The sequence below is a fragment of the Haliaeetus leucocephalus genome, unplaced genomic scaffold (genome assembly GCF_000737465.1).
Source record: "Haliaeetus leucocephalus isolate CR32 unplaced genomic scaffold, Haliaeetus_leucocephalus-4.0 Scaffold339, whole genome shotgun sequence".
NCBI classification, from domain to species: Eukaryota; Metazoa; Chordata; class Aves; order Accipitriformes; family Accipitridae; genus Haliaeetus; species Haliaeetus leucocephalus.
In genome coordinates, this window is record NW_010972775.1 from 22,479,327 (window position 1) to 22,499,153 (window position 19,827).

Consider the following 19,827-nt stretch of genomic DNA (forward strand, 5'->3'; position numbering starts at 1 on the left):
AACCCCAAACAAACAAAAAAAACCCAAACAAAAAACCCAAACCCACAAAACCCCCTAACAACCAAACAAACAAAAAAAAATGCCCAAACAAACAAACAAAACCCCCACAACAAATAGAACCCCATAAAACCACCTCACAAATGATTGAGTCTTTTCAGTGAGTACGTGCTTCGTTTTGGTGACCTCCCAGTGGAGCATAAGGTTGCTTGGGATCCCCTTTAAGGCCTTGCAAAAAGCTCTTGAAGAGACACTCGGGGCTCACACATGCTGCTTAGGATTCACAGACCCTGAGATTTATAGGTCCTCTGCTTTGGATCAAAGAACTGTGGGGTTCCTTGTTCTGGGTTCCAGCCTAAAATAGTAGACTAAGAGTAGTAGTAATTAAAACAGCCCGTTTTCTTTATTTCTTCTTGTGTTGCCAGGTGTGGATGTTGAAGATTAGGTGATATAATTATAGCATCCCAAAGAGAAGGTTCTTTCTAGAAAATGTTTCAATCTGGGAAGGAGTGAACTTTCTCACTAATTAAACCAAAGCTCTTTCCTACGCAGAACCACATGAATAGTCTTGGTCAAAAGCTGGAATTCCCACTGGGAGTGATGTGGTGCCAGGATCCTAAAAGTTTTAGAAGATGCAGCTAGGAGAAGAGGCTGCAAGTTTAGATTCCCATGCTCAGCTTTTGTTAGGAAGCTCTTACTTATAAAGAGGTTTCAGGAAATACTAATCCTTAAATACTCAGTTATATAGACTCCTTTAAGATATGGGCTTCCTCAGTTAAATATTGTCAAAGATAAATATGGGTAAGGAGGAGGTTTTTTTTTTTAATGCTAGTTTACATTCTTCCTTTGCTTTGGGAAATGGAGAGTTCTGTGTCATGAGCTCTGCAGGATTCTGCTCTTGTAGTTCTTTTAAGTGGATGTGCAGATTTTTATTTTAGATAATGTTTTAAAATTTTCAGTGGCTCCTTTTTATCAAGGAAGCAGATGAGAGAAGGGTAGAACAATGAAAGCTTTCGACTTTTTAAACACTAATTCAAACTTACACTCACTAGTAAAGATATTGGAGGAAGAAAAAGGAGTTAAGCTCTTTCTGAGGACTGATATTAGATGTTTTTGATTGACAGGTTGTTCATGGAAATCCTGAAGTATTGTACAGATTGTGATGAAATTCAGTTTAAGGAGGATGGATCGTGGGCTCCTATGAGATCGAAGAAGGAAGTACAGGAAGTAACTGCATCTTACAATGGAGTTGATGGTAAGTCATGTTTTGGGGTGTATGAACTCAATGTCATACTGTTGAACTGTTAAATATTGATGTTCCTTTAACTTTTCAAAATGCTCATTTTTACATGTATGTTTGTAGCTTTTAATGATCATTTGTGAGAAAGATTACTTGAGTAATACCTGTTTGGGGCTGATGGTACTTTTAAGTTTTTATCAGTGTTATGTAATTTTGTTGTCTTTTATTCTAAGTTGTAAGCTTTATTTGTGAAGGCATATAATAAGCTGTGATGTTACGATGATTGTAGTGTTGTTGTAAGCTACAGCTTATAATGTTGACTTCCTTTGTATAGGATGCATAAGCTCTTCCTTGGAGCATCAGGTGTCTTCTCACCAACAGTCAAATAAAAATAAGAAAGTAGAAGTGATTGATTTAACCATTGATAGCTCATCAGATGAAGAGGAGGAAGAACCATCTGCAAAGAGAAGCTGTCCTTCCATATCTCCAGCATCACCGTTAAACAATAAGGGGTGAGAATAAAATATGCAGGCCAATGCAGAGAGAATATACTCACGATGGAGAGTAGTAACAAATTTCAAAAGAAATTGTATCTAGAAGTTCTGTATTTGGATTATATCCTGATTTAGTAGCTTATAGCAAATGGATTTGATCTTGGGTCACAAGGCCTGAGAAGATTGGAATAACAACTTTGAGTTGTTAAGTGTGTAACACGATACAGTTTTTCAATTGCATTTGTGAAAATGAGTATAGAACGGCACAAAAGGTTGTGGCTTACAAGTATGTTTTTTGCCAATCTGGAAATGTTTTTCTTCCATAGAGAAATATAAAAGCAGCACATACGGAGAGAGAGAGCAACGAGAAACATGGGTGTGGTATGGGAGTGTGTGGGTTTTGCCGGTGATTACTGCCAGTAGCATAGTAATACACAATGCCAGAATAACCTGATTACACCTAAGCAGGCAAGCTGTTAATAACACCCTGGTTACATAAACATGTAGGGATGAAAACTGAGGCTAAACTGAAGGGATCCTGTTGTTGAAGTGATTACTACTACAGTAATGTAAATGACTCAGTGATCACTTAAAACTCTTCAAGACCTTTTTGGCTGTCTTCCATTGCTAATGATCTTGTAGAGTATAAATGTTGTGTTGTTATACAGATTTGTATGTGTTTTTGGGGGGTTCAATATACCTTTAGGATTGTCTTGCCCTGGCTTAGGAGTATTTGTAACATATTTATAGCAGAGATCCCAGTACCATTTATAGTGGGAGTTATCAGTTTCTGCTGTTTGAGACCGAACATTCCTTTGCTTTTAATTTTGCTAAACTTCAATTATCTTGGACTGAGTTAACTTCTGATAAAATGTCATTGTGAGAAGAAAGCTTGGGGAACGTGTGATGCTCATGTCTCTTCCACTCCCTCCCCCTTCCCCCCCTTCCAGTCCCTACAAGATTCATTGAGGTGCTGTAGTGATGTGATGCTTTCTAGTGAAGCTTTGAAATTAGTAGGGGGGGTTGTTGGACATCTGTCACAAAGTTTATAATGTGTACTGAGAGGTTGACTTTGTGTTAAATCTGAAAATAGGCATACCCTGTGTGGGACAGCAATAGAAATATTCAAATGCTGTTCTTTTAGCATTAAAGCCAAGACTATATTTTAAGCTTGTAACAAGCCTTTGTTTCTTCCAGCATTTTAAATTTACCCCATCAAGCATCTCCTGTGTCAAGAACACCAAGCCTTCCTGCTGTTGACACTAGCTACATCAATACATCACTTATCCAAGACTACAGGCACCCATTCCATATGACACCTATGCCTTATGACTTGCAAGGTGAGCTTCTGGTCTAAGTACAGCTCTCCAAGCAATAATAACTATTGTAAAAGGATTCAAATGTGCAGTTGTTTGACAATCCAGTAGTGAAAAATATTATTTTGCATCCACAGAGGATGAAATGGTATTTAAAAAAAAAAAAGAAAATTTAGGTTAATATCTTAAGGTTTTAAAAGGCTGATGTTTTGCAGGCTCCAGTAGTGAAGAGAATCTGAAGTGTCATCAGTATTATGCTGGTTTTATTTCAAAATAAATGGTGGGAAAATGGGGAGGTGCTTTTTTGTTTTGAGAAGCTTAATTTTTTTTCTTTGGCTCTTTACAGGTTTAGATTTCTTCCCTTTCCTGTCAGGAGACAATCAGGTAAGTAAAGGAAAATCAAGTCATATGGCAGATACTCTTTTCAGAGAAGGACTTGCTGGCATGGATGTATAGGCAAGGAAGGAGCAGATGCACGATGTAGGTGTAAATGCAAGCAGGCTGCAGCTTTATTTTATACACATAGAAACTGTGACCAAACATAAGCATTGTCTAAATATGGGTGTAGGATAAGGCCTTAACAAAAGATAAACATTTCAGTTTCTGAGGGTTAAGCTCAGTCAGCCGCTGTTGTATTGTGGAATGACCCTTGGCCATGGCTGAAGGTCCACCAACCACCTCCTTAGTTTTTCATATCAGAGGTCTGACTTTGGCCATGTGTCAGTGCTGGGCCCCACCACTGGGACTCTTGACAGTCCCTTACACAATTCAGAGAGTCAGGGGCAGCTCTCTGGTTTTTCTGAGGCTGCATGCCTGTTCATACCATATTTGCCGCCTTTCTGTAAATACTTACTGAAATGGGCTAGATAAGTGCTGGCTCCGCCAGTTTTGGGAGCTAAGCAGGTTATTCTCAAAAGGAGGCTGGGTTGGCAAGTCCTTCCACTTGATCACTTTTCCTCCTGTGCCTCCAAAAAAAGAAGGGGGCTGGGGTAGCTCACCTGTCCTTTGTGCCTTCGTGTCTGTTCTGCAATCTCAAGTAGGAGAATTGCACTAAATGTAGAGGGATACTTTTCATATCATAATTAAGACCAGAGCCTGCACTGTAGAATTTGAATTCAGAAAAGCTATCTTGATATTCAGTAAAACATACATATGAGAATTATTCTGAAACAAGTAGTGCAGAAGTCTGATGCTGCACTGATACAGCATAATTATACCAGTGCATAAATGTTGGGGAACAAGGCTGAATAGCCTGCATGTATGTTTCATCATAGTGGAAAGAAACATGAAGAGCAAAATCACCCTACAGAGAGACTGTATTTAAAATCTGATTCTTGATAGCTAAGGTTCTTGCCTTTCAGGGGCTGCCCAGCAGAGAGTATAACTTGGGATAGCCCTTGTTGCCATCTAATGGGACTAAGCGTGCTATTTCTAAATGCGTTTTTCACAGAAGTATGCTTTCCTCCACCAACGGTGATTAGCACATAGTTTCACGAGCTGTGGTTGGTCTGTGACTTTTGAGCGGAGGAGAGGGATGGCAAAATGTTTCTTTGAATTTTGGGGAATTTTTCCACCAAGGCATTTTTTGAAGAGGTAAAAGAGTGCTGCTTCTTACCATTTCTTACTGTTTTGGGTGTCTTGCAATACTGTTGCCTTTCTAGTGTTTGCTCTTACTAATACTAGTATTTCCAATTTCTTTTGGCTTCAGAAATCAGGGACTGCAGAGGTAGAAGTTCACTGCATCAGTCCACTTACCTTACAGAAAGGTTGAGTAGACGGGCTGGTGTGAAATCCAGAAGCTGTCAGAGCTTTAGCATACAAATACCGTCTTTTGTGCTGGTCTGAATCAAAACTATCATGTCTGAAATGTAACTTGAAAATGTTGTTTTTCCCCCCAGCATTACAACACATCCCTTCTTGCCGCTGCAGCTGCGGCAGTTTCTGCATCAGATGATCAAGAACTCTTACACTCTCGTTTTTTCCCATACACTTCATCTCAGATGTTTCTCGATCAGCTAAATGCAGGAGGAAGCAGTTCTCTGCCAGCCACAAATGGTAGCAATAGTGGCAGTAACAGCAGTCTTGTTTCCTCCAACAGCCTGCGAGAGAATCATGGTCATCCAGTTGCAAGTAGGAGCAGCACGGACACGGCGTCTATCTTTGGTATCATACCGGACATTATTTCGTTGGACTGATTTTTGGAGTAAATGAACTCGTCAGAGGAAATCTTTGTGCTTGGTTTTACTTTATGTTAGAAACATAGACAAGTTTTTTTCCTTTTTTAGGGAAAAAAATTTATGTGTACAGAGAACAAAAGTATATTTTCAGTTTTACTTTTGTATATAAACCTAAGATGGCCTCACTGGTAAAAATAAGAAAAAAAACCACAAAACAAAAAAAAATTAACAAAAACAAGGAGCTTCAGTTCATTTTTATGGATGCTGAAGATTTTACACCTGTGCATTTGTCATGGAGTTACTTTTTTTTTCCCCCATAGTTTGGACACAAATGGCATTATTTTCTTCACAGTAACATAAAAAGAAAAGGAGCTGAACTTCTAAAGTTCAAACTTGTTGAGCGGGTGTTTTCTCCTCTTGGAGACATTTACCTTTGGTGGTGGGATCTAATTCCCCATCCCATATTTAGTGCAGAATTTATTATTATGCTTAAAGCGGAATAAACCCTACCCAAACTGTTCCACTGCATCCCCTCTGTTTGCAGGACAGAGCCTTTCAGGAGTGGGTTTGGTGTTTCAGGATTTTTTTTGTCATTTCTGGTTCTATGTGACCCTCTATTCGAACGATTTTTTTTTTTTTAATTCCATGCTTTAGTCAAGCATGTTGCAAGCTCATTAGTGCACCAATTATTCTTGAGGGCCAGACTCAATAAAATCTCAGGCTGAGGAAAGTACTTGGCTGTGCTTATGTGGGACAGGACAAATTTTATAGAATCTAGCCCCAAATAAAAGCATTGACACATTGGACTGTAGGGTTTTGTTTCTAAGATCTTACTATGAAATCCTTTTAAAATAACTTAAGATCCTGATCAGCAAAATATTAAGCATGTCTCAATTTTAAATTTGTGGAACTGCTTGTGCTTTAAAATTAGCCATGCGTGTATAAATGGCCTATTGAGTGGAGGCCTATCCTGTTCTGTCTGGAGAAACCTACTTTTAGCTGCAGTAGATCAAATTTCTGCTTAAAAGTGAACTTGTCAACAAAAGGAAGAAAATACAAATACCAACACACTATTGCATGGTTTGTGCAGCTGATAATGGTCTTGGTACAGTGTCTCCTGAATTCACATTTGTCAGAATTAATATTTAATGTTCAATGTGAGTCTCTTAAACCAAAACCGACCCAATAAAAAAGCCCCATCCTGTAGCCCATGTGCTCAAATGTATTGCTACCTATTGAAGTCTCTTAGGGTAGTGGGTTTCAAAATTCAGTTTTCTCTTTTTGGCCTTGTAATTATTTTGATTTCCCTGGTTTTTCAGTACACTTATGTTGAACTTTGAGCCATACTTACTTCCTGGTTTCTTCTCTCTCTCTCTCTCTCTCTCTTTTTTTTTGAAGTTGTGCATGACATAGGAAAATCTTTTTTTAGAACTGATGGGTCATTTGGGCTGATCCGTTCTTATTAAAGAGTGAAATGTGTAAATAGCTGGAATGCAGTTTTTCAGGAGATTCTTTAAAGTAAGAGAAGGGGGAGGGAAGGAAGTGATTCTCTTGTGTCCCAAAGTCCATGTCAGAGAGAGTAAATATTTCCTCTGGTGTGAAAAATATTTTTATAACTGGTTGAAAGTGCAGGTAACAGGTTTATCAGGAAAGAGTGTTAAGGAATACTAAAATTAGCAGATTCTTGTCTGAATTTTTAATGTCCAAAACTGTTGATTGCAGCTAGTTGCTTTGAGCATTGACAAGGGCCACCTTTTGCCTATGAAGTTGTCTCAAAATCTTGCATTGATTAAAAAAGAAAAAAAAAAGAAAAAAAAAAGGAAAAAAGAAAAAAAAAAACTTTAATCCAAGTAGCATTAGGTATTGCTGTATGATCAGTCGTATGGTTATTTGAAAGGTTCACATTATGTGGCATCAAAATCGTTTTTAGTGTTTTTACAGCATCCCTCTGCCACTAAATAGTTGACTTGAATTTTGAAAACAAATGTTTTGTGTTTATATGTATATGTGTGTGTATATATGTATTTATAGATCTGTGTGTGTGAGTTAAAAGTGAGTTAAATAGTTTTTCCCATGCATGTGTATTTCATACATATCTGGCTGATATATATATTTCACCATACACCAATTTTATAATTTATTAAATGTCAGTTAAAAAATAAATAAAAGGATAGAAAATGGGAAATACTTATTTTTTAAACTCAGTCTGATTTTGAAGTGATTAAACCTACACTAGGAATATATCTCATACATTTTAGTCATGAAAAATAACCTGGTAACTTCAGAGCATATGCTTTGCTATAATACCATTTGTAAATCTAGAGTACAACTGCCATCAGTGTAACTGGGAGCGTGCGTGTCCCCAGCTTCTGAAACACCTAAGAGAAATTTGGGAGAGCTTGTGGCTGTTTTACCGATGATTGTGGCAACATTTCCATTGACTGTATTGTTAAAGATGACCTGAAGAGCAGCTTATGTCACTTTTGACAGTGGTATTAAAATCTTGTTAATTCACATATAAATTTAAATGTGGCGAGTGTGTGGTAACACAGAATCTGGCAACTTTATGCCTGTCTTAGCTTTTGGAAAGTGAGGTCAGCTGATGACGTCTTCCATTTCCTCAGAAGTTACCCTGAAGGGGAGGAAGGCTGTTCAGTTCACCGTTGTCATTTTTTAACCTCATTGCTCTACAAAGAAGGGACAGAAATGTTCTTAAGTCCTCCTTTGTGGTATTAATCCCATATGCTGTGTGAGTATTCCTGTTTCATGCTAGGGTGTTCTTTATAGTTGATAATTCTCTGTGCCTCTGACCACAGTTAACATTGCTTGGTAGAAGTCTCAGTCTGAGTTCTCGACAAGTTCCCTGCAAATGTCGCTCCAAAACTCAATCTCTGTTAGTTCACATATTGTCAAAGGTGCAGTAAAGCAACCCAGGGTGGCCTGGCTTGCGGTACTGCTCCATCCGCTGCAGATTGCAGAGTTTCTGTGATCCTTAAACTAGCAGTCTCTTGTCCTCGGGTTCTTCCACTAGAGGAGCGGGGTGTGCACACATGCGCACGTGTGTCTGTGTTAGGTATAGAGCTCTGTGTGTGCGTATGTACATACACACCCGGGTGTGAGCACGTAGCTGTTTGAATAGCAGGGTGGAAGTGGCTTTGAATTGCTCTTGAGGGCATTACTTGATGCATCCTTCAGAAGATGAAAAACCACGCTAAACTGTAACCTATGCCATGCGTTAAAAACTTCGTAGTCCTTCCATAATGATAGATGTGACAACAACTCCAGGCTTGCCCCTTCCTCTCCATGGCAAGTATTCAATAAGCCTTTCAAGGACGAGGTGACTGATAGATTTTCATTGGACTCTCTTGGACCTGCCTCCCAGTGCAGAGCTAAGGACTGTGAGGAGAATGTTTTGAAAATTAATTCTTCGTTGCAGTTTAACATTTCAGGTTTTTAAGCACATTTTAAATAGAAAGGATTTTGTTTTGTCAGTGTAACTGTTTTTTTTCTTTTTTTTCTTTTCTTTTGTTTTTTTAAACAGAGCTTAGATTTCTAACAAGGGAAAATTGCTGGTGGTCCCCGAAAGTGCTGCTGTTAATTGTTTTAATTAACAAAGGGAAAAATGTATATAAGCAGAATATTAAAATTACCATTAATTCCATGAATTTAAATCTGTCATTCATTGCCTTAAAACTTTCTCTTAGTTTCCATATGGCATGCCAAACCAGTAAATGGCTTTTAAAAATGTATAGTAGACCAATGTCAGTTTGTATAAAAGTACCAAGTGAAAATATTTATTATATGCATTGGAAAAAAAAATGGTTTACCTATTGAATGTTACCTGTTTATGTAGAAATCTTTAGATGTAATAAAAAGCATTCAGTTACGTTGTGTTTCCTGGGGGGAAAAAAAGGGGGGCGAGGAGGGTGTTTTCTGTGAACTCAGAGTTGCAAAGGTCACTTTTGAACAGGAATGCTTTTGCTTCTAAACGTTTTGTGGCATGGAGTGTCTCACACTTGTCTCTCCGAGCTCTACCAATGCTGCTTTGTTTTGTGAGTGTGTGAAGTGCAATTCCTTTTTGCTAGCTTTTATTTGGGTAATGTTTACCCACCCAGAGAGGGTAGTAACCGCCTGTTATGATACAGATGCATTCTGGAGTAATCCAAAGTGATTTTGAGCTGATCAATCCCCATGACATACAAGCTTTTATATTGTCTGCAGCTGAAAGGATTTGTTAATCAACTGTTCTGGTCAATAGGGAAGAATTAAGCTGTGTATTGGATCATTTGTAATTTGGCTATTGATGCATATTGGAAACAAATGCTTCTAAATGAACTCCTTGTTTCATAAGCTAATTACGCTCATGCTCAAAGCAACCGAGGTTTTTGCTCGCCTTCATTGCTGGTACTTCTGTAGCAAAGGTCTGGAACAGCTCCGGAGGGCAGAAACTGAACTCCACGCTGTGGGCAGACCTCCAACAGGCACTAGTGCGGAAAGGCTCAGCGTCAAGGTAGGTGGGTTTTTTGTCCAAACACTGAGATTAGCTGTGAACAGTGGGAAGAGAGTTACAAGGGAAATCCTATCTTCTGCTGATATTTGGAACCTGTTGTTGGTTTTTCTAGTGAATCCTATCTTTAGTTCACTGTATACTGTTTTTCTGGAGTGTTATCTGAGTGTTGAGCTGCTTGTAACTAATTTTCACGGAAACAAGGGGGTTTTTGTTTTGTTTTCTGTCTGTAGAGTAGGAAGAGCTAATATAAGAACTGAGGGATGTAGTAGACAGGCATGACAAGGTGTGTCAGTTTTACATCAAGCAAAGTTTATTTCCCCTTGAATCATGATCCTTTGCTGTTCAGAGGGCCTTTGCTTAGTATCTTAGCATGTCAGGATCCAAGTCTGAGCTTACTGGGTTAGTCGGGGACTGCTGTCTTCTGAGAACAGCAGGCTCTGCAGCTTGGCTCTGCATCAGGAGCGGTAGGGCACAAAACGGCCATTTGTCTGAAAGATACATCCTGGATCTGCTTCCATTTCTTGCGTAGCATTTAGCATGTCATTTAATCTTTTGTGGTTTTTTACCCCATGTAATAATATTCCATGAGAATAATCTCTGCTTTACCCTTCTGGAGACACTGTTACTGATTTGGAAGAGTTATGATTGGCTCGTGCTTTTTTTTTTCAGTTTATAACCAAGTTTGTGCTAGTTGCAGTCCTGGCTGATTCCAAGTGTTGCAGCAATGTGTGATGGTTTTGGTGATAGCATTAGTTGCGGTGTTCAGGCTGTGCTGGGTGCCTCAGTAGGGGATAAATGCATTGTGTCTGAAACGGCTGTGATGATTTAATTGCTGGTCATTTCATAAATTGAGCAAAGAGTGAGTTAGTTGCTTCAGTGATAAAGATTCAGAATTAAAAAAAGGAAGGAGAGGCATCGGTGGAAGGAAGGGAAGCTGAAGGGAGGAGAAGGGGGCTCCCATGAGTAGAAGCCACGGCAGGAGCCTGTGCTCTTCCAGCGTACTTCACAGGTTGCTGCTTAGGCTGTGACTGTGCAAGGATGGTCTCTGCACTCCGGAGAGAATATGCTGTATGTTGTCCTGAATTTCATACCAGTCTGAGGACCTTAGTTAAGGCTGCCAGGATATAGATGGAAGAAGATCAGTAACGACTGCTGTGGGTCACATTGATTTTAATCAGTCTAAAGGCAAGGGAGATGGGGTGTTTTTTTCCTGTTGTAGAGTAGCTGAATTTTCATGGCCTCTGTTTTTCCCTGCCAGGCTGTCTCTGGGAGTGTGTTCTGGGCAGCTAGCCCAGAACTTGGTGACACATACATTTACCAAGCACAGCATTTTCAGTGTGTTGCCTCAAAATGCGGGGGCAACTTAACTGCACAGAGACTTGACATTGCAAGATACTGCACCTTAATAAATAATGTGACAGAAGTACAACAATACAGACATCTTGTATGTTGGAGGAGTGAAAGGTGAGGGGAGGAATGAGACAGCGATCATAGACTGTTCCTGAGCTTGGAGACTGGGAGTTGTCCTCTGCAGCCGGTGAGCATCACTAACTGGGGGAGTTGGAGAATTGCTGGCTGTTTGTCTCCTGTTGCTCTGGATAGTCAGCAGGGATGTGGCCACCCCGCAAGTGGGGCTGTTAACTTGACAACTTCATGACAGGGGAACATCTGGTTGAGAACATACCATGGATCCAAGGAATACTGGGGAGCTGTGCATAGTTATACTAAATTTACCACTGTCGTGACATAATCAAGCTTCCCGGGTCATGTGTTTCTACACAAAGAACTGTGCCTGGGCTTGGGCGTGTGGAAGCAGCAAATGGTTATGAGTGATGCTGACTTCTTGGAACACAGTCACCATGAGACCTTAACTACAAGTTATCATTTATGCTGCAATCTGTAGACTTAAATGCCTTTTTAAAATAAGAGGGTTTTTTTAAGCACGACACCTGTTACACAAGGGAATGTTACATTCAGTTTATTTAAGTAACAGCTCACATTTTGTGACAACATTTCTCCAGAAATGGGGTGGGAACCTGTGTAAGTGTAAGCACTATCATGAAGGCAAAATAAGGATTTGTAAAGGCAAATGATGATTCCTGAGTCCAGGTAGTAACTAGGAAGAACTGAAGTAAAAAAATTGCAGGTCCTGCTCTTATCAAATCTCTTGTTTTGAATTTTAGTAGTCAACTGTAGGAAGACAAATGATGCGGACAAATTCTTCATATTTTATTGTTCCATTTGGTCCAACTTTGGCATCTTTTAGCAGGTCATCAACTGAAAGAAAGAGTAAAAGAAAAATGTAAGTCTGAGTGGCATATATATTAGGGATGTCATGATCTTCAAAAGAAGAGCAATGCAGGATTTGGGTTTTCAAATAATTTTTCTTAGAAGTAATAACTTCTGGGATCAGTTGGAGGTGCCATCCAGATGATAGTTTTAAACTAGCATCAGTTGGCACTTTGATGTTGTTGTGTAACTTTCTGGAGCAGAGATGTCCATCTCTTTGCCACAAGGAAAAGATTCACAAATTTAGTCCAAATCAGCTTTTCATTGCTCTTGGTAGGAGTGGCTTATTTGGCTTGAATAGCAAACCTGTCCCTGTTCAATTTAGACAAAACTAAGTGCTCATGCAGATTATGTGCTCAACTTTATGTAGATTTGTGTGCTGTTTGTTAATATTGGCAGGCCTTTAGTGTTTGAAAGTGAAGAATACCTTCTCAGCTGGGGCTCTAAGGCTCTCACTGAAAATACTTCTGCAGATGTGGTAACTGTGCAGTTGGCATCTGGCAGTAGTGATGCTTTTCATTTCAGCTTTGGGAACGCCATGGCAGTGATAGCAGTTATCTAACTTAAAATGCTCTCTTCTGTACAGGCTAAACCATTAAAAGGTGTTTTTCCTGTCAAATAATGTCAGTAAAATAGAAGTACTAAGAAATGACACATAGAAAAGTAAAGTTAAATGTTGCTGAATGAAGCTGCTACTGGGATTAGATGCCATCTTCCTTTGGATGACAGGAGAGGAGGTGAATTCCCTTGCTTGTTTACTTTACCTGTAACATATCTAGTGGGTGGGTGCTAAAACAAACATCAGAGAATCCCAGCAGCTTCTATTTGATAATGTTTTAGGCAGCAGTTAGTTTCCTTTGATAAGGTATCTAATACAGTCCAGAAGAGGTTTTTGCTTGCATGCTTGCTAATGTTGAGGGGCGCGTGTCCAGTTTCACAAGTGGGTTGCCCTTTTGCTTTGGGCCAGCGATGTGTGAACAGGATCGCGGCTGGATGCTGTGCGGAGGGATGGGGCAGGCAGTCTGTTGGAGAGGAAGCTGTTGGGTTGTACACCTGCATTTATCATTTGATAATTAATTAGCGGGACACCTTCTAGGTGTTTAGAGCTTGTTGATAGACCACTGAAACAGGGATCATACGTGGTGTCATGCTCCATAATCTCATGCCAGTATGGGTTGGAGTCACCTACCAAGGGTCTTGCTCGAGTGCTCTCCCTTTCTGAAATGGGTGCGGGCAGGTTGGTGGAGGCTGGTCTGTGTGTTTTCTTGTGAGCTACTTGGCTGAGGTTACCAGAACGGCTGTTCAGGCTGAACAAGCTGTGGTTGTTTAAATAAGACTCTGAGTACTCGTACTGGAGCACAGAATAATAGCTTTGCAGTTGCCAGTTGTGAAATCCAGGGGGAAGGTCATGGGAGGGGGGAAGGTTTAGGGCAAAAAAAGCTGTTTTACTGTAAGTTGTTGTGGAAGGTCTCTATGAGCAGCATAACCTGTTTCCTCTCTCTGCTGTTCGTGGGAGTACTGGATGAGACACTGTTTTCCCCTCTGCCCCTGTTTGCAGGCAGGTGTCAGTGTATATAGGGGGTAAGCGCAGCCCCTGTGGGAGCTGCTGCCAGGAAGATTTGGTTGCAGCATGGGGTAAATGAGGGGCTGTTGTGAGAACTGCTGTTACTGTAAGGTAAGTAACAACTTTCTTTCCAAGAGATCTAATCCTCCTTTCAAAAAGAATAGCCTGATGGTAATCAAATGCTTCTAAGAACATAAATTCAAAAAATAATTAATTTTTTCCAGAACATTTAAAAATAACACAGAAGAAAAATGTGTCGGTTCTCATTTGCTAAAAGTATGCTAAATTAAAATGAAGGCTTTTCTGGAGCCACTGTAAATGAAGGTACGTGCCAGTAGTTACTGAACAATTGCAGATGCTAATGAAATTGAGTCTGTTCTGGTATCAAATATTTATAGCAGCTTTAGCAAGCTGGAGTTCAGTGTGTCAAGCCAAAGGGGAAATTCCTTGTTGAGAAGAAGCATCGCTTCCTACATTAGGATCTATAGTGCCTTGTTACAAGTTTTGAGTAGATGTGCAGCCTATATGCCAAAGTAATGGGAAATCCCCCTGCACCTCCCAAATCTTTATTTAATAGTGGTTCTTGCTAGGATGCCTTTAATTAGGGTTAATGTCTCTATGTCTTCACTGTTTGTTCAGCTCTCATAATAGCTCTGAAAGTGTTTTCAGATGTAAATAGCTGCAAACAAATGAAGAAAACACTCAGAAGAAATGCCTTGTTGGTGTATCATTGGTGAAGCTGGTGAGGAGACTGCACTGATCAACCTTACTCTGATTAAATCTAAATTCTACTTTTAACAGTAGAAAGGACAGTTCTCATACCCTCAAGGAGCTTAATGGAGTCTGTACAAACCCCATAACCCTGGTAAAACTCATTCCTTGCCCGTATCAAGCTGGTGATGGGTTTTTCTAATGCTGTCTTTGGCAGAGAGTGAGCAATTTTGAAAGCTCCAGAGCCTGCTCCCTGCAGTGGCATTGGAGGGGTGAAAGCTCTGCAAGAGCTGGAGAAGAAGCCAAAGGTGGTGTGGTTTGGAGCAAGGAGGGGACAGGACAGCCGGTCCCCAGGACTGAGGGGCGGAGGGGTGTGCAGAGCACTGCCCTGCCTTTCTGCAGGCCTGGGCCTGCTCCTGTAGCCTGTGAAGGCTGGAAAAGTGGTGGATGCATTTTAAAAGTTTATAGACATACATAAAATGCCTACAGCAAAATCAGCTGTCTAAAAGGTTTTGATCACTTTCAGCTTCCTGGAAATTCCCTCCTGTTGTGCCCCTTGGGGTCAAATTTCTGACAAGGAGGACTTTTTTTTTAATTATTTTTTATTTTTTTAAAAGAAATTAAAAAGTTCCCCTCTCTCTTCCAAATTGTGCTGGCTGCAGAGCTCACATTGCTCTTGGGAGACTGCCAGTGCCCTGTGTGGTCCTTAGAGCATCCCTGCAGCTGGGGGGGCAGACGCTCTCCCAGGGCCCTTCGTGGGACAGGCACTTGCTTTATAAATACAGCGAAGCATCTCAGGGTAAAAAAAATCATCGTTCAGGAAACAACCTGAGAAAGGGAAAAGGTCTCTTGGTTAACGGGCAGCTGGCTTACCTCTTCTGCAAGGCACAGAATCTCTGCTTAGCGATCGTGGCGTGGGCAAAGGCTGACAAGGGCGAGGAGACTTTGCCGTCATGTGAGTTGAATTAGCTGCAGCGAGCTGACGTTGCTAACGCGCTCGGCTCGGCTTGGGAGTGCTGCCTGCTCTGAGCGCCTGTCTGGGTTCAGCTGGGGGCTCTCGTTTACGTGGGCAAAGTGGTGTAAACCGCAGCACAAGCTCGTGGTACGGCTGTCGTGGGGAAGAGACCGGCGCCGGTGGGGTGGACGGGGGACACGACAGCAAGTTGCAATGCCCTGGTGCACTGCACGTCTTGGGCGTGATGGGGAGGCCATCCCTTCTCCTCCCTCCCCCCGAGGGTCACCAGTGCTATGTCCTGCTGGCCCAGGACCTTCCTGGCTTCCCAGCTGGAAGTGCCCGATCCCAGGTTTGACTACAGAGGAAAACCAGGAAGGATATAAGAAGATGGGGAACATTTGATACATCTTTGAATTGCAGAATACCTTCTTCCTCGGAAAGCTTTTCTCCTAGTCTTGTAAGTTTGGCTCTCAGCTCCGAAACTGAGATAACGCCTCTTTTCTGCCTGTCTATCATGGACAAGGCCGTGAGGATTTCCTTCTCAGGTTCCTCTTGCTTCATTTGCCTGTACATTATATTCAGGAAAGTGGAGAAATCCAGCTCTGCATTTCTGTCTGGAAAAATAAGAGCAGATTCTTTAGGAATGGCTCAGTTTTGTAGTCTGCATCTAAACGTAAGCATCCCCCCCCCCCCAGTTCACCTTCCTGGGGCACCTTTTCCCTTTTGCCTGACTCTGGTCTGGACCAGGGTGGATCCACTCCTGGGGGCTTTCTCCTGCCCGAAAACCCATTTATAGCTTTGCTAGGCTTGTGCTCTGAAACCTCGTATCCAGAATTTTTAGCCCAGCCCACTTTATCTGGTGATTCTTCTTTGGTCTCTGTGCTGTGCTTTGAATTTATTTAGACGAATCTGCAGATTAATATCTTTTTGTGCTTTTCTACTTCTGCTGATTGGACTGGGCAGTTTCCCAGCCTCAAAATCCGTAATCAATATGTATGCCTCCCACTGCTCTTGAAGCTTTTCTTTTTTAATGGCACTATTTTAATCCGTATGCTGGATTGACTTTGTTCATCATCTAGCACATCAGACTAGGTTTTTGTGACTGCTCTTGGTTATGCTCCATTGCCTGGCCTGTTTGAGTATCTATTGAGTGAATATTATCTCTGGGGCTCCAGGAAGCCTCCTTGTTTTTGCATGTAGTTTTCTGACCACAGAAAAGTTGAATTTCTCCAACCGTAATCCACTGTGTTTTATTCATATGCAACCGCTGCGCTTTGCTTACCAATCTTGTGGAAGTGCAGGTGTCTCTGCACCTCTCCTGGCGTCGGGCTGGCTCCCAGGCACCGCATCACTGCCATCAGGTCAGAGGCTTTTATCTTGCCTTTTTGTTTCTTGTCGTACAGGGAAAAACATTCCTTGAACTCTAATTAAAAACCAAAACTCTGTTATGCCATGTAAGATTACATCGAACTGCCAGTGACGTTTCTTCTCCCGTTGCCCGATCGGGCGGCGTTGGTAGGGTTCCAGCAGGGATATTGTGTCTGGTTTGGGGTGTCTTGTTTCAAGGAGGATGATGGGCAGTGGGGGAGGACCCCGGGTAAAGTGCCAAGGGCAATTAAAATCCAGGCTTGTGAATAGCTGAGCTAATTGGGGTCCTTCAGCCTAATGAAGCAAGTCTGAAAGTGGAGTCAGGCTTCCAAATACGTAGAATACTGTTAAGTACTTTTCTCTGCCTTCATGAAGGGTAGGAGAGGATGCTAAAGGAATGAGCCTTAAGGAGCAGTGGAGGATGCTGGTTGAGTCTGGCACTTGCCCCTGCCTCGGCCTGCCACCGGCTGGATTTTAATAAAAGACAAAAGAACTGATAATGCCGCATTTGACAGTCTGAGTGCTGCCAGCTGCGTCAGTCTAGCAGAGCGTCCCTGCTCGCCCTGCCGCCATCCCACTGCAGCATCTCCCTCCCTCGCTTCTCCCCGCGGTCCTCGCCTGCCTGCTCACCCTCTCCCCTTCCCCCTCAAACACTGGCTTCGCAGTTTTCAAATAAATAAATAAGGCTTGCAGCTGACCTAGATAAGGCTGCCGTCTCTCATCCTCCCTTCCCACTCTGCTCCCTCCTCGTCACGCTCAACGCTAACGGGCAAGTTGTGCTGCATGGGGACAGTCCTGTCTGCAGAGCAGCCAGGGAAATAAAAAATCAGCCTGTTTTGGTGCATTCACCCTCTACCACCCTCCTCATCCTCTCTGTCCCTAGACCTTCTTGCAGGCGTGAGTGTGGGGTGCCAGGGCCCCGTGGGTGCTGTGGCCTCCCCCTGCCCCGGCCGCCTCCTCCCCTGCAGCAATCCTGCTGAGCCCGAGGGCGCTGCAGATTAACAGATTTGCAATAATACTCTTATTTCAGCTTTCTTCTGCCATTCCCGTAGCAAACCCTTCCTTGTTCGAGTCTGAGGCAGGGGTCCCCTTTCCCAGGGACAGCCCTGGTGTCTCGCAATGAGAATTTGTACTTCCTGCACCGTCTTCCTCCTCTTCCTCCTTCACCTTTACTCCTGTCATACATGAAACCTCCACTACCGCAAATGATCACCTGAAACTTCTGGTCCCTGCTAGCTTGGCCAGGGCTGACGTGTTTATGGGGTTGGGAGGTTGCTGGTTAACTTCTGGTCTTGATGCAATCCAGCGTGTGGGTCTGCGGGTGGTTTCAGCGCCCTGCCTGTGCCCAGCACTGTTTTAACAAAATCTGGGAGATTTCTCTGGTTTCAGAGCAAGCAGATCCCCTCAAGAGCTGGGAGGAGGACAAGTGGGGGAGCACAAGCCCAGACAGAGACACTCTGGGGGGAAATGCCATTTTTTACATATATATATAATATATATAAATATAAATTTGTTAAGCTGATCTTGCTAATAAAAACCAGAATAAAACTGTACATACCATTAATTTGATCCTGGGACAGAAATTTTGCCTGTAGCATGAAGCAGAGGAGATGAGAAAAAAAAAACCAACACAGCTTTAAAATCTGGATGGGATGAGGAGGGGTCAGCAGTTTGTATCAGCTGAAACGCTTCACTCACCATTATTTTGGGGGCCCTCCTTGTGTTTTATGCTGCCCGTGGGGATCCGAGGTGGCTGCAGCTACTTTTCTATTCGATTAAGGGCTAAAGTCCACCAGCCCCCGGGTGGAGTACGGCCGGGCTGTAATAAATACCCTGCTGCTATGACTACGAGACCTGATCCCTGCTGGGGCTGGATCCTGCTGCCAGCCCAGCTCCTGTTCGCATGCTGCTGGAGAGAAGGGGGCTCTCCCCAGCCTCCCCAAAACCTTGGGACTCCGGACGGGACCCCGAGCAGCGATGCTGTCAGGAGGAGTGGGGCAAGAGCTTCCCTCGATTGGGGTTTAAGGGTGTTTGGGATCAGGCTGGTTAAACACAAAAGGTTTGATAATCTCAAAGAGCTGCACACCTTGCACTAAGCTTAGCTGCTGGGAGACAAACCCAGCCTTGGTGAGGTGGCTGGGGAAGGGCGCGGGGGCATTTACAGCTTTGCAGTTCACTTCTGGAGGGGTTTTGCTGGCGGGCAGCAGAAGGAGTTAATTCAGGCTTTGCTGAGCTCAGTGCAGGGCATTGGGCATCCCTGGCCATGTGGCTGTGCGCTGCCTGGAGGGTTTGCAGGGGAAGTGGGTTTTAGATACGCCCTGTGCAAGCATGGAGGAGCTGGGACATTGCAGACAGGCTGAGAGGAGAAGGGATTTTTGAGATAGTTTAAAAAGCTCCCCATTGTCTTAGTTTTTATTTATTAGCATTTATTTAGCTAATCTGCTTGGGAGCAAATGGCCTCTAGGACTGCCAAGTCTTGTTGCAGCCCTCAGGAGGGACTCGGAAGGGGGATGCTGAGGAAATGATGCTGAGGGAGAGGGAGGGCTGCAGCATGCTGGAGAGCTTCTGGGGTTTAACGCTGGGTGCGTGGGGGAGGCAGAGCCTCCAGCTGTTGTGAACTAGCTCAGACAAACAGCCGTGTTTGCTCACATCTTCTGGTCCCTTCCAGCACTAGGGCTTCTGCCACTCAGTTGACATTCAAGACATTGAAAAGCAAGTATTAGACATGAATCTACAATTTTGTCCCATCCTGTCCCCTACAAAAAAAAGTTGAGCCAGCAGCTTTGCTGGGTGCGGGATGGGCGATGCTTTCCTCCTCCGGATCCGCTGGTGCTTGAAGAAAAGAAACCCAGCGGTTGTGCAGGCAGGGCTAGCACGTGAGCAGGGGGATGAAGTACCTGATGCCAGGTGGTGGTGGAGGTCCAGGCCCAAGAACAAAATATTTAGTGGCTGTAGTGACCACTGTAGCATGGACCAGACCCTTCCCAGGGTAGACCCTGCTCTGTTACAATGACACATTCAGGGTCCTTAAATCTCATGGGATAAAGATTCTCCATTCAAAGAACAGAGCTGCTTCAAGAAGCAATGCAAGTCACAACTTTTACCAAATATTTTTTATTCAGTATGTTTCGCTAATAGCTTTTTTTCTTCTACCACTTGGATTCTGTCACACAGGGCTCTAATACAAGTTTTATAGACATAAACCA

At 42.7% G+C, this 19,827-nt stretch overlaps 2 protein-coding genes across 5 annotated transcripts in view; one reads left to right on the forward strand and one right to left on the reverse strand.

Annotated features, from left to right (window-relative positions):
* Nucleotides 1-8,679, forward strand: part of PIAS1 (protein inhibitor of activated STAT, 1) — a 63,049-nt gene extending 54,370 nt beyond the window's left edge. The window contains exons 10-14 of one of the 4 annotated variants that reach the window (XR_774643.1): nucleotides 1,122-1,252; nucleotides 1,572-1,749; nucleotides 2,929-3,071; nucleotides 3,394-4,640; nucleotides 4,946-5,032. Coding sequence is in view for 3 of the 4 variants with exons in the window: in XM_010572116.1 (XP_010570418.1) it covers nucleotides 1,122-1,252; nucleotides 1,572-1,749; nucleotides 2,929-3,071; nucleotides 3,394-3,431; nucleotides 4,946-5,242 (787 nt within the window). In the remaining variant the exon portion in view is untranslated. Of the gene's footprint in view, nucleotides 1-1,121; nucleotides 1,253-1,571; nucleotides 1,750-2,928; nucleotides 3,072-3,393 lie in introns of all 4 variants that reach the window. The other 3 variants (XM_010572118.1, XM_010572116.1, XM_010572117.1) reach the window with 3 other exon arrangements.
* A 3,234-nt stretch (nucleotides 8,680-11,913) lies between these two features.
* Nucleotides 11,914-18,219, reverse strand: CALML4 (calmodulin-like 4). The gene is made up of 4 exons (XM_010572318.1): nucleotides 18,180-18,219; nucleotides 16,536-16,676; nucleotides 15,679-15,867; nucleotides 11,914-12,011 (listed from the first exon to the last, which is right to left on the reverse strand). The coding sequence occupies exons 1-4, from the start codon at nucleotides 18,217-18,219 to the stop codon at nucleotides 11,914-11,916; spliced, it is 468 nt and encodes a 155-aa protein (XP_010570620.1).
* Nucleotides 18,220-19,827: the final 1,608 nt, after the last annotated feature.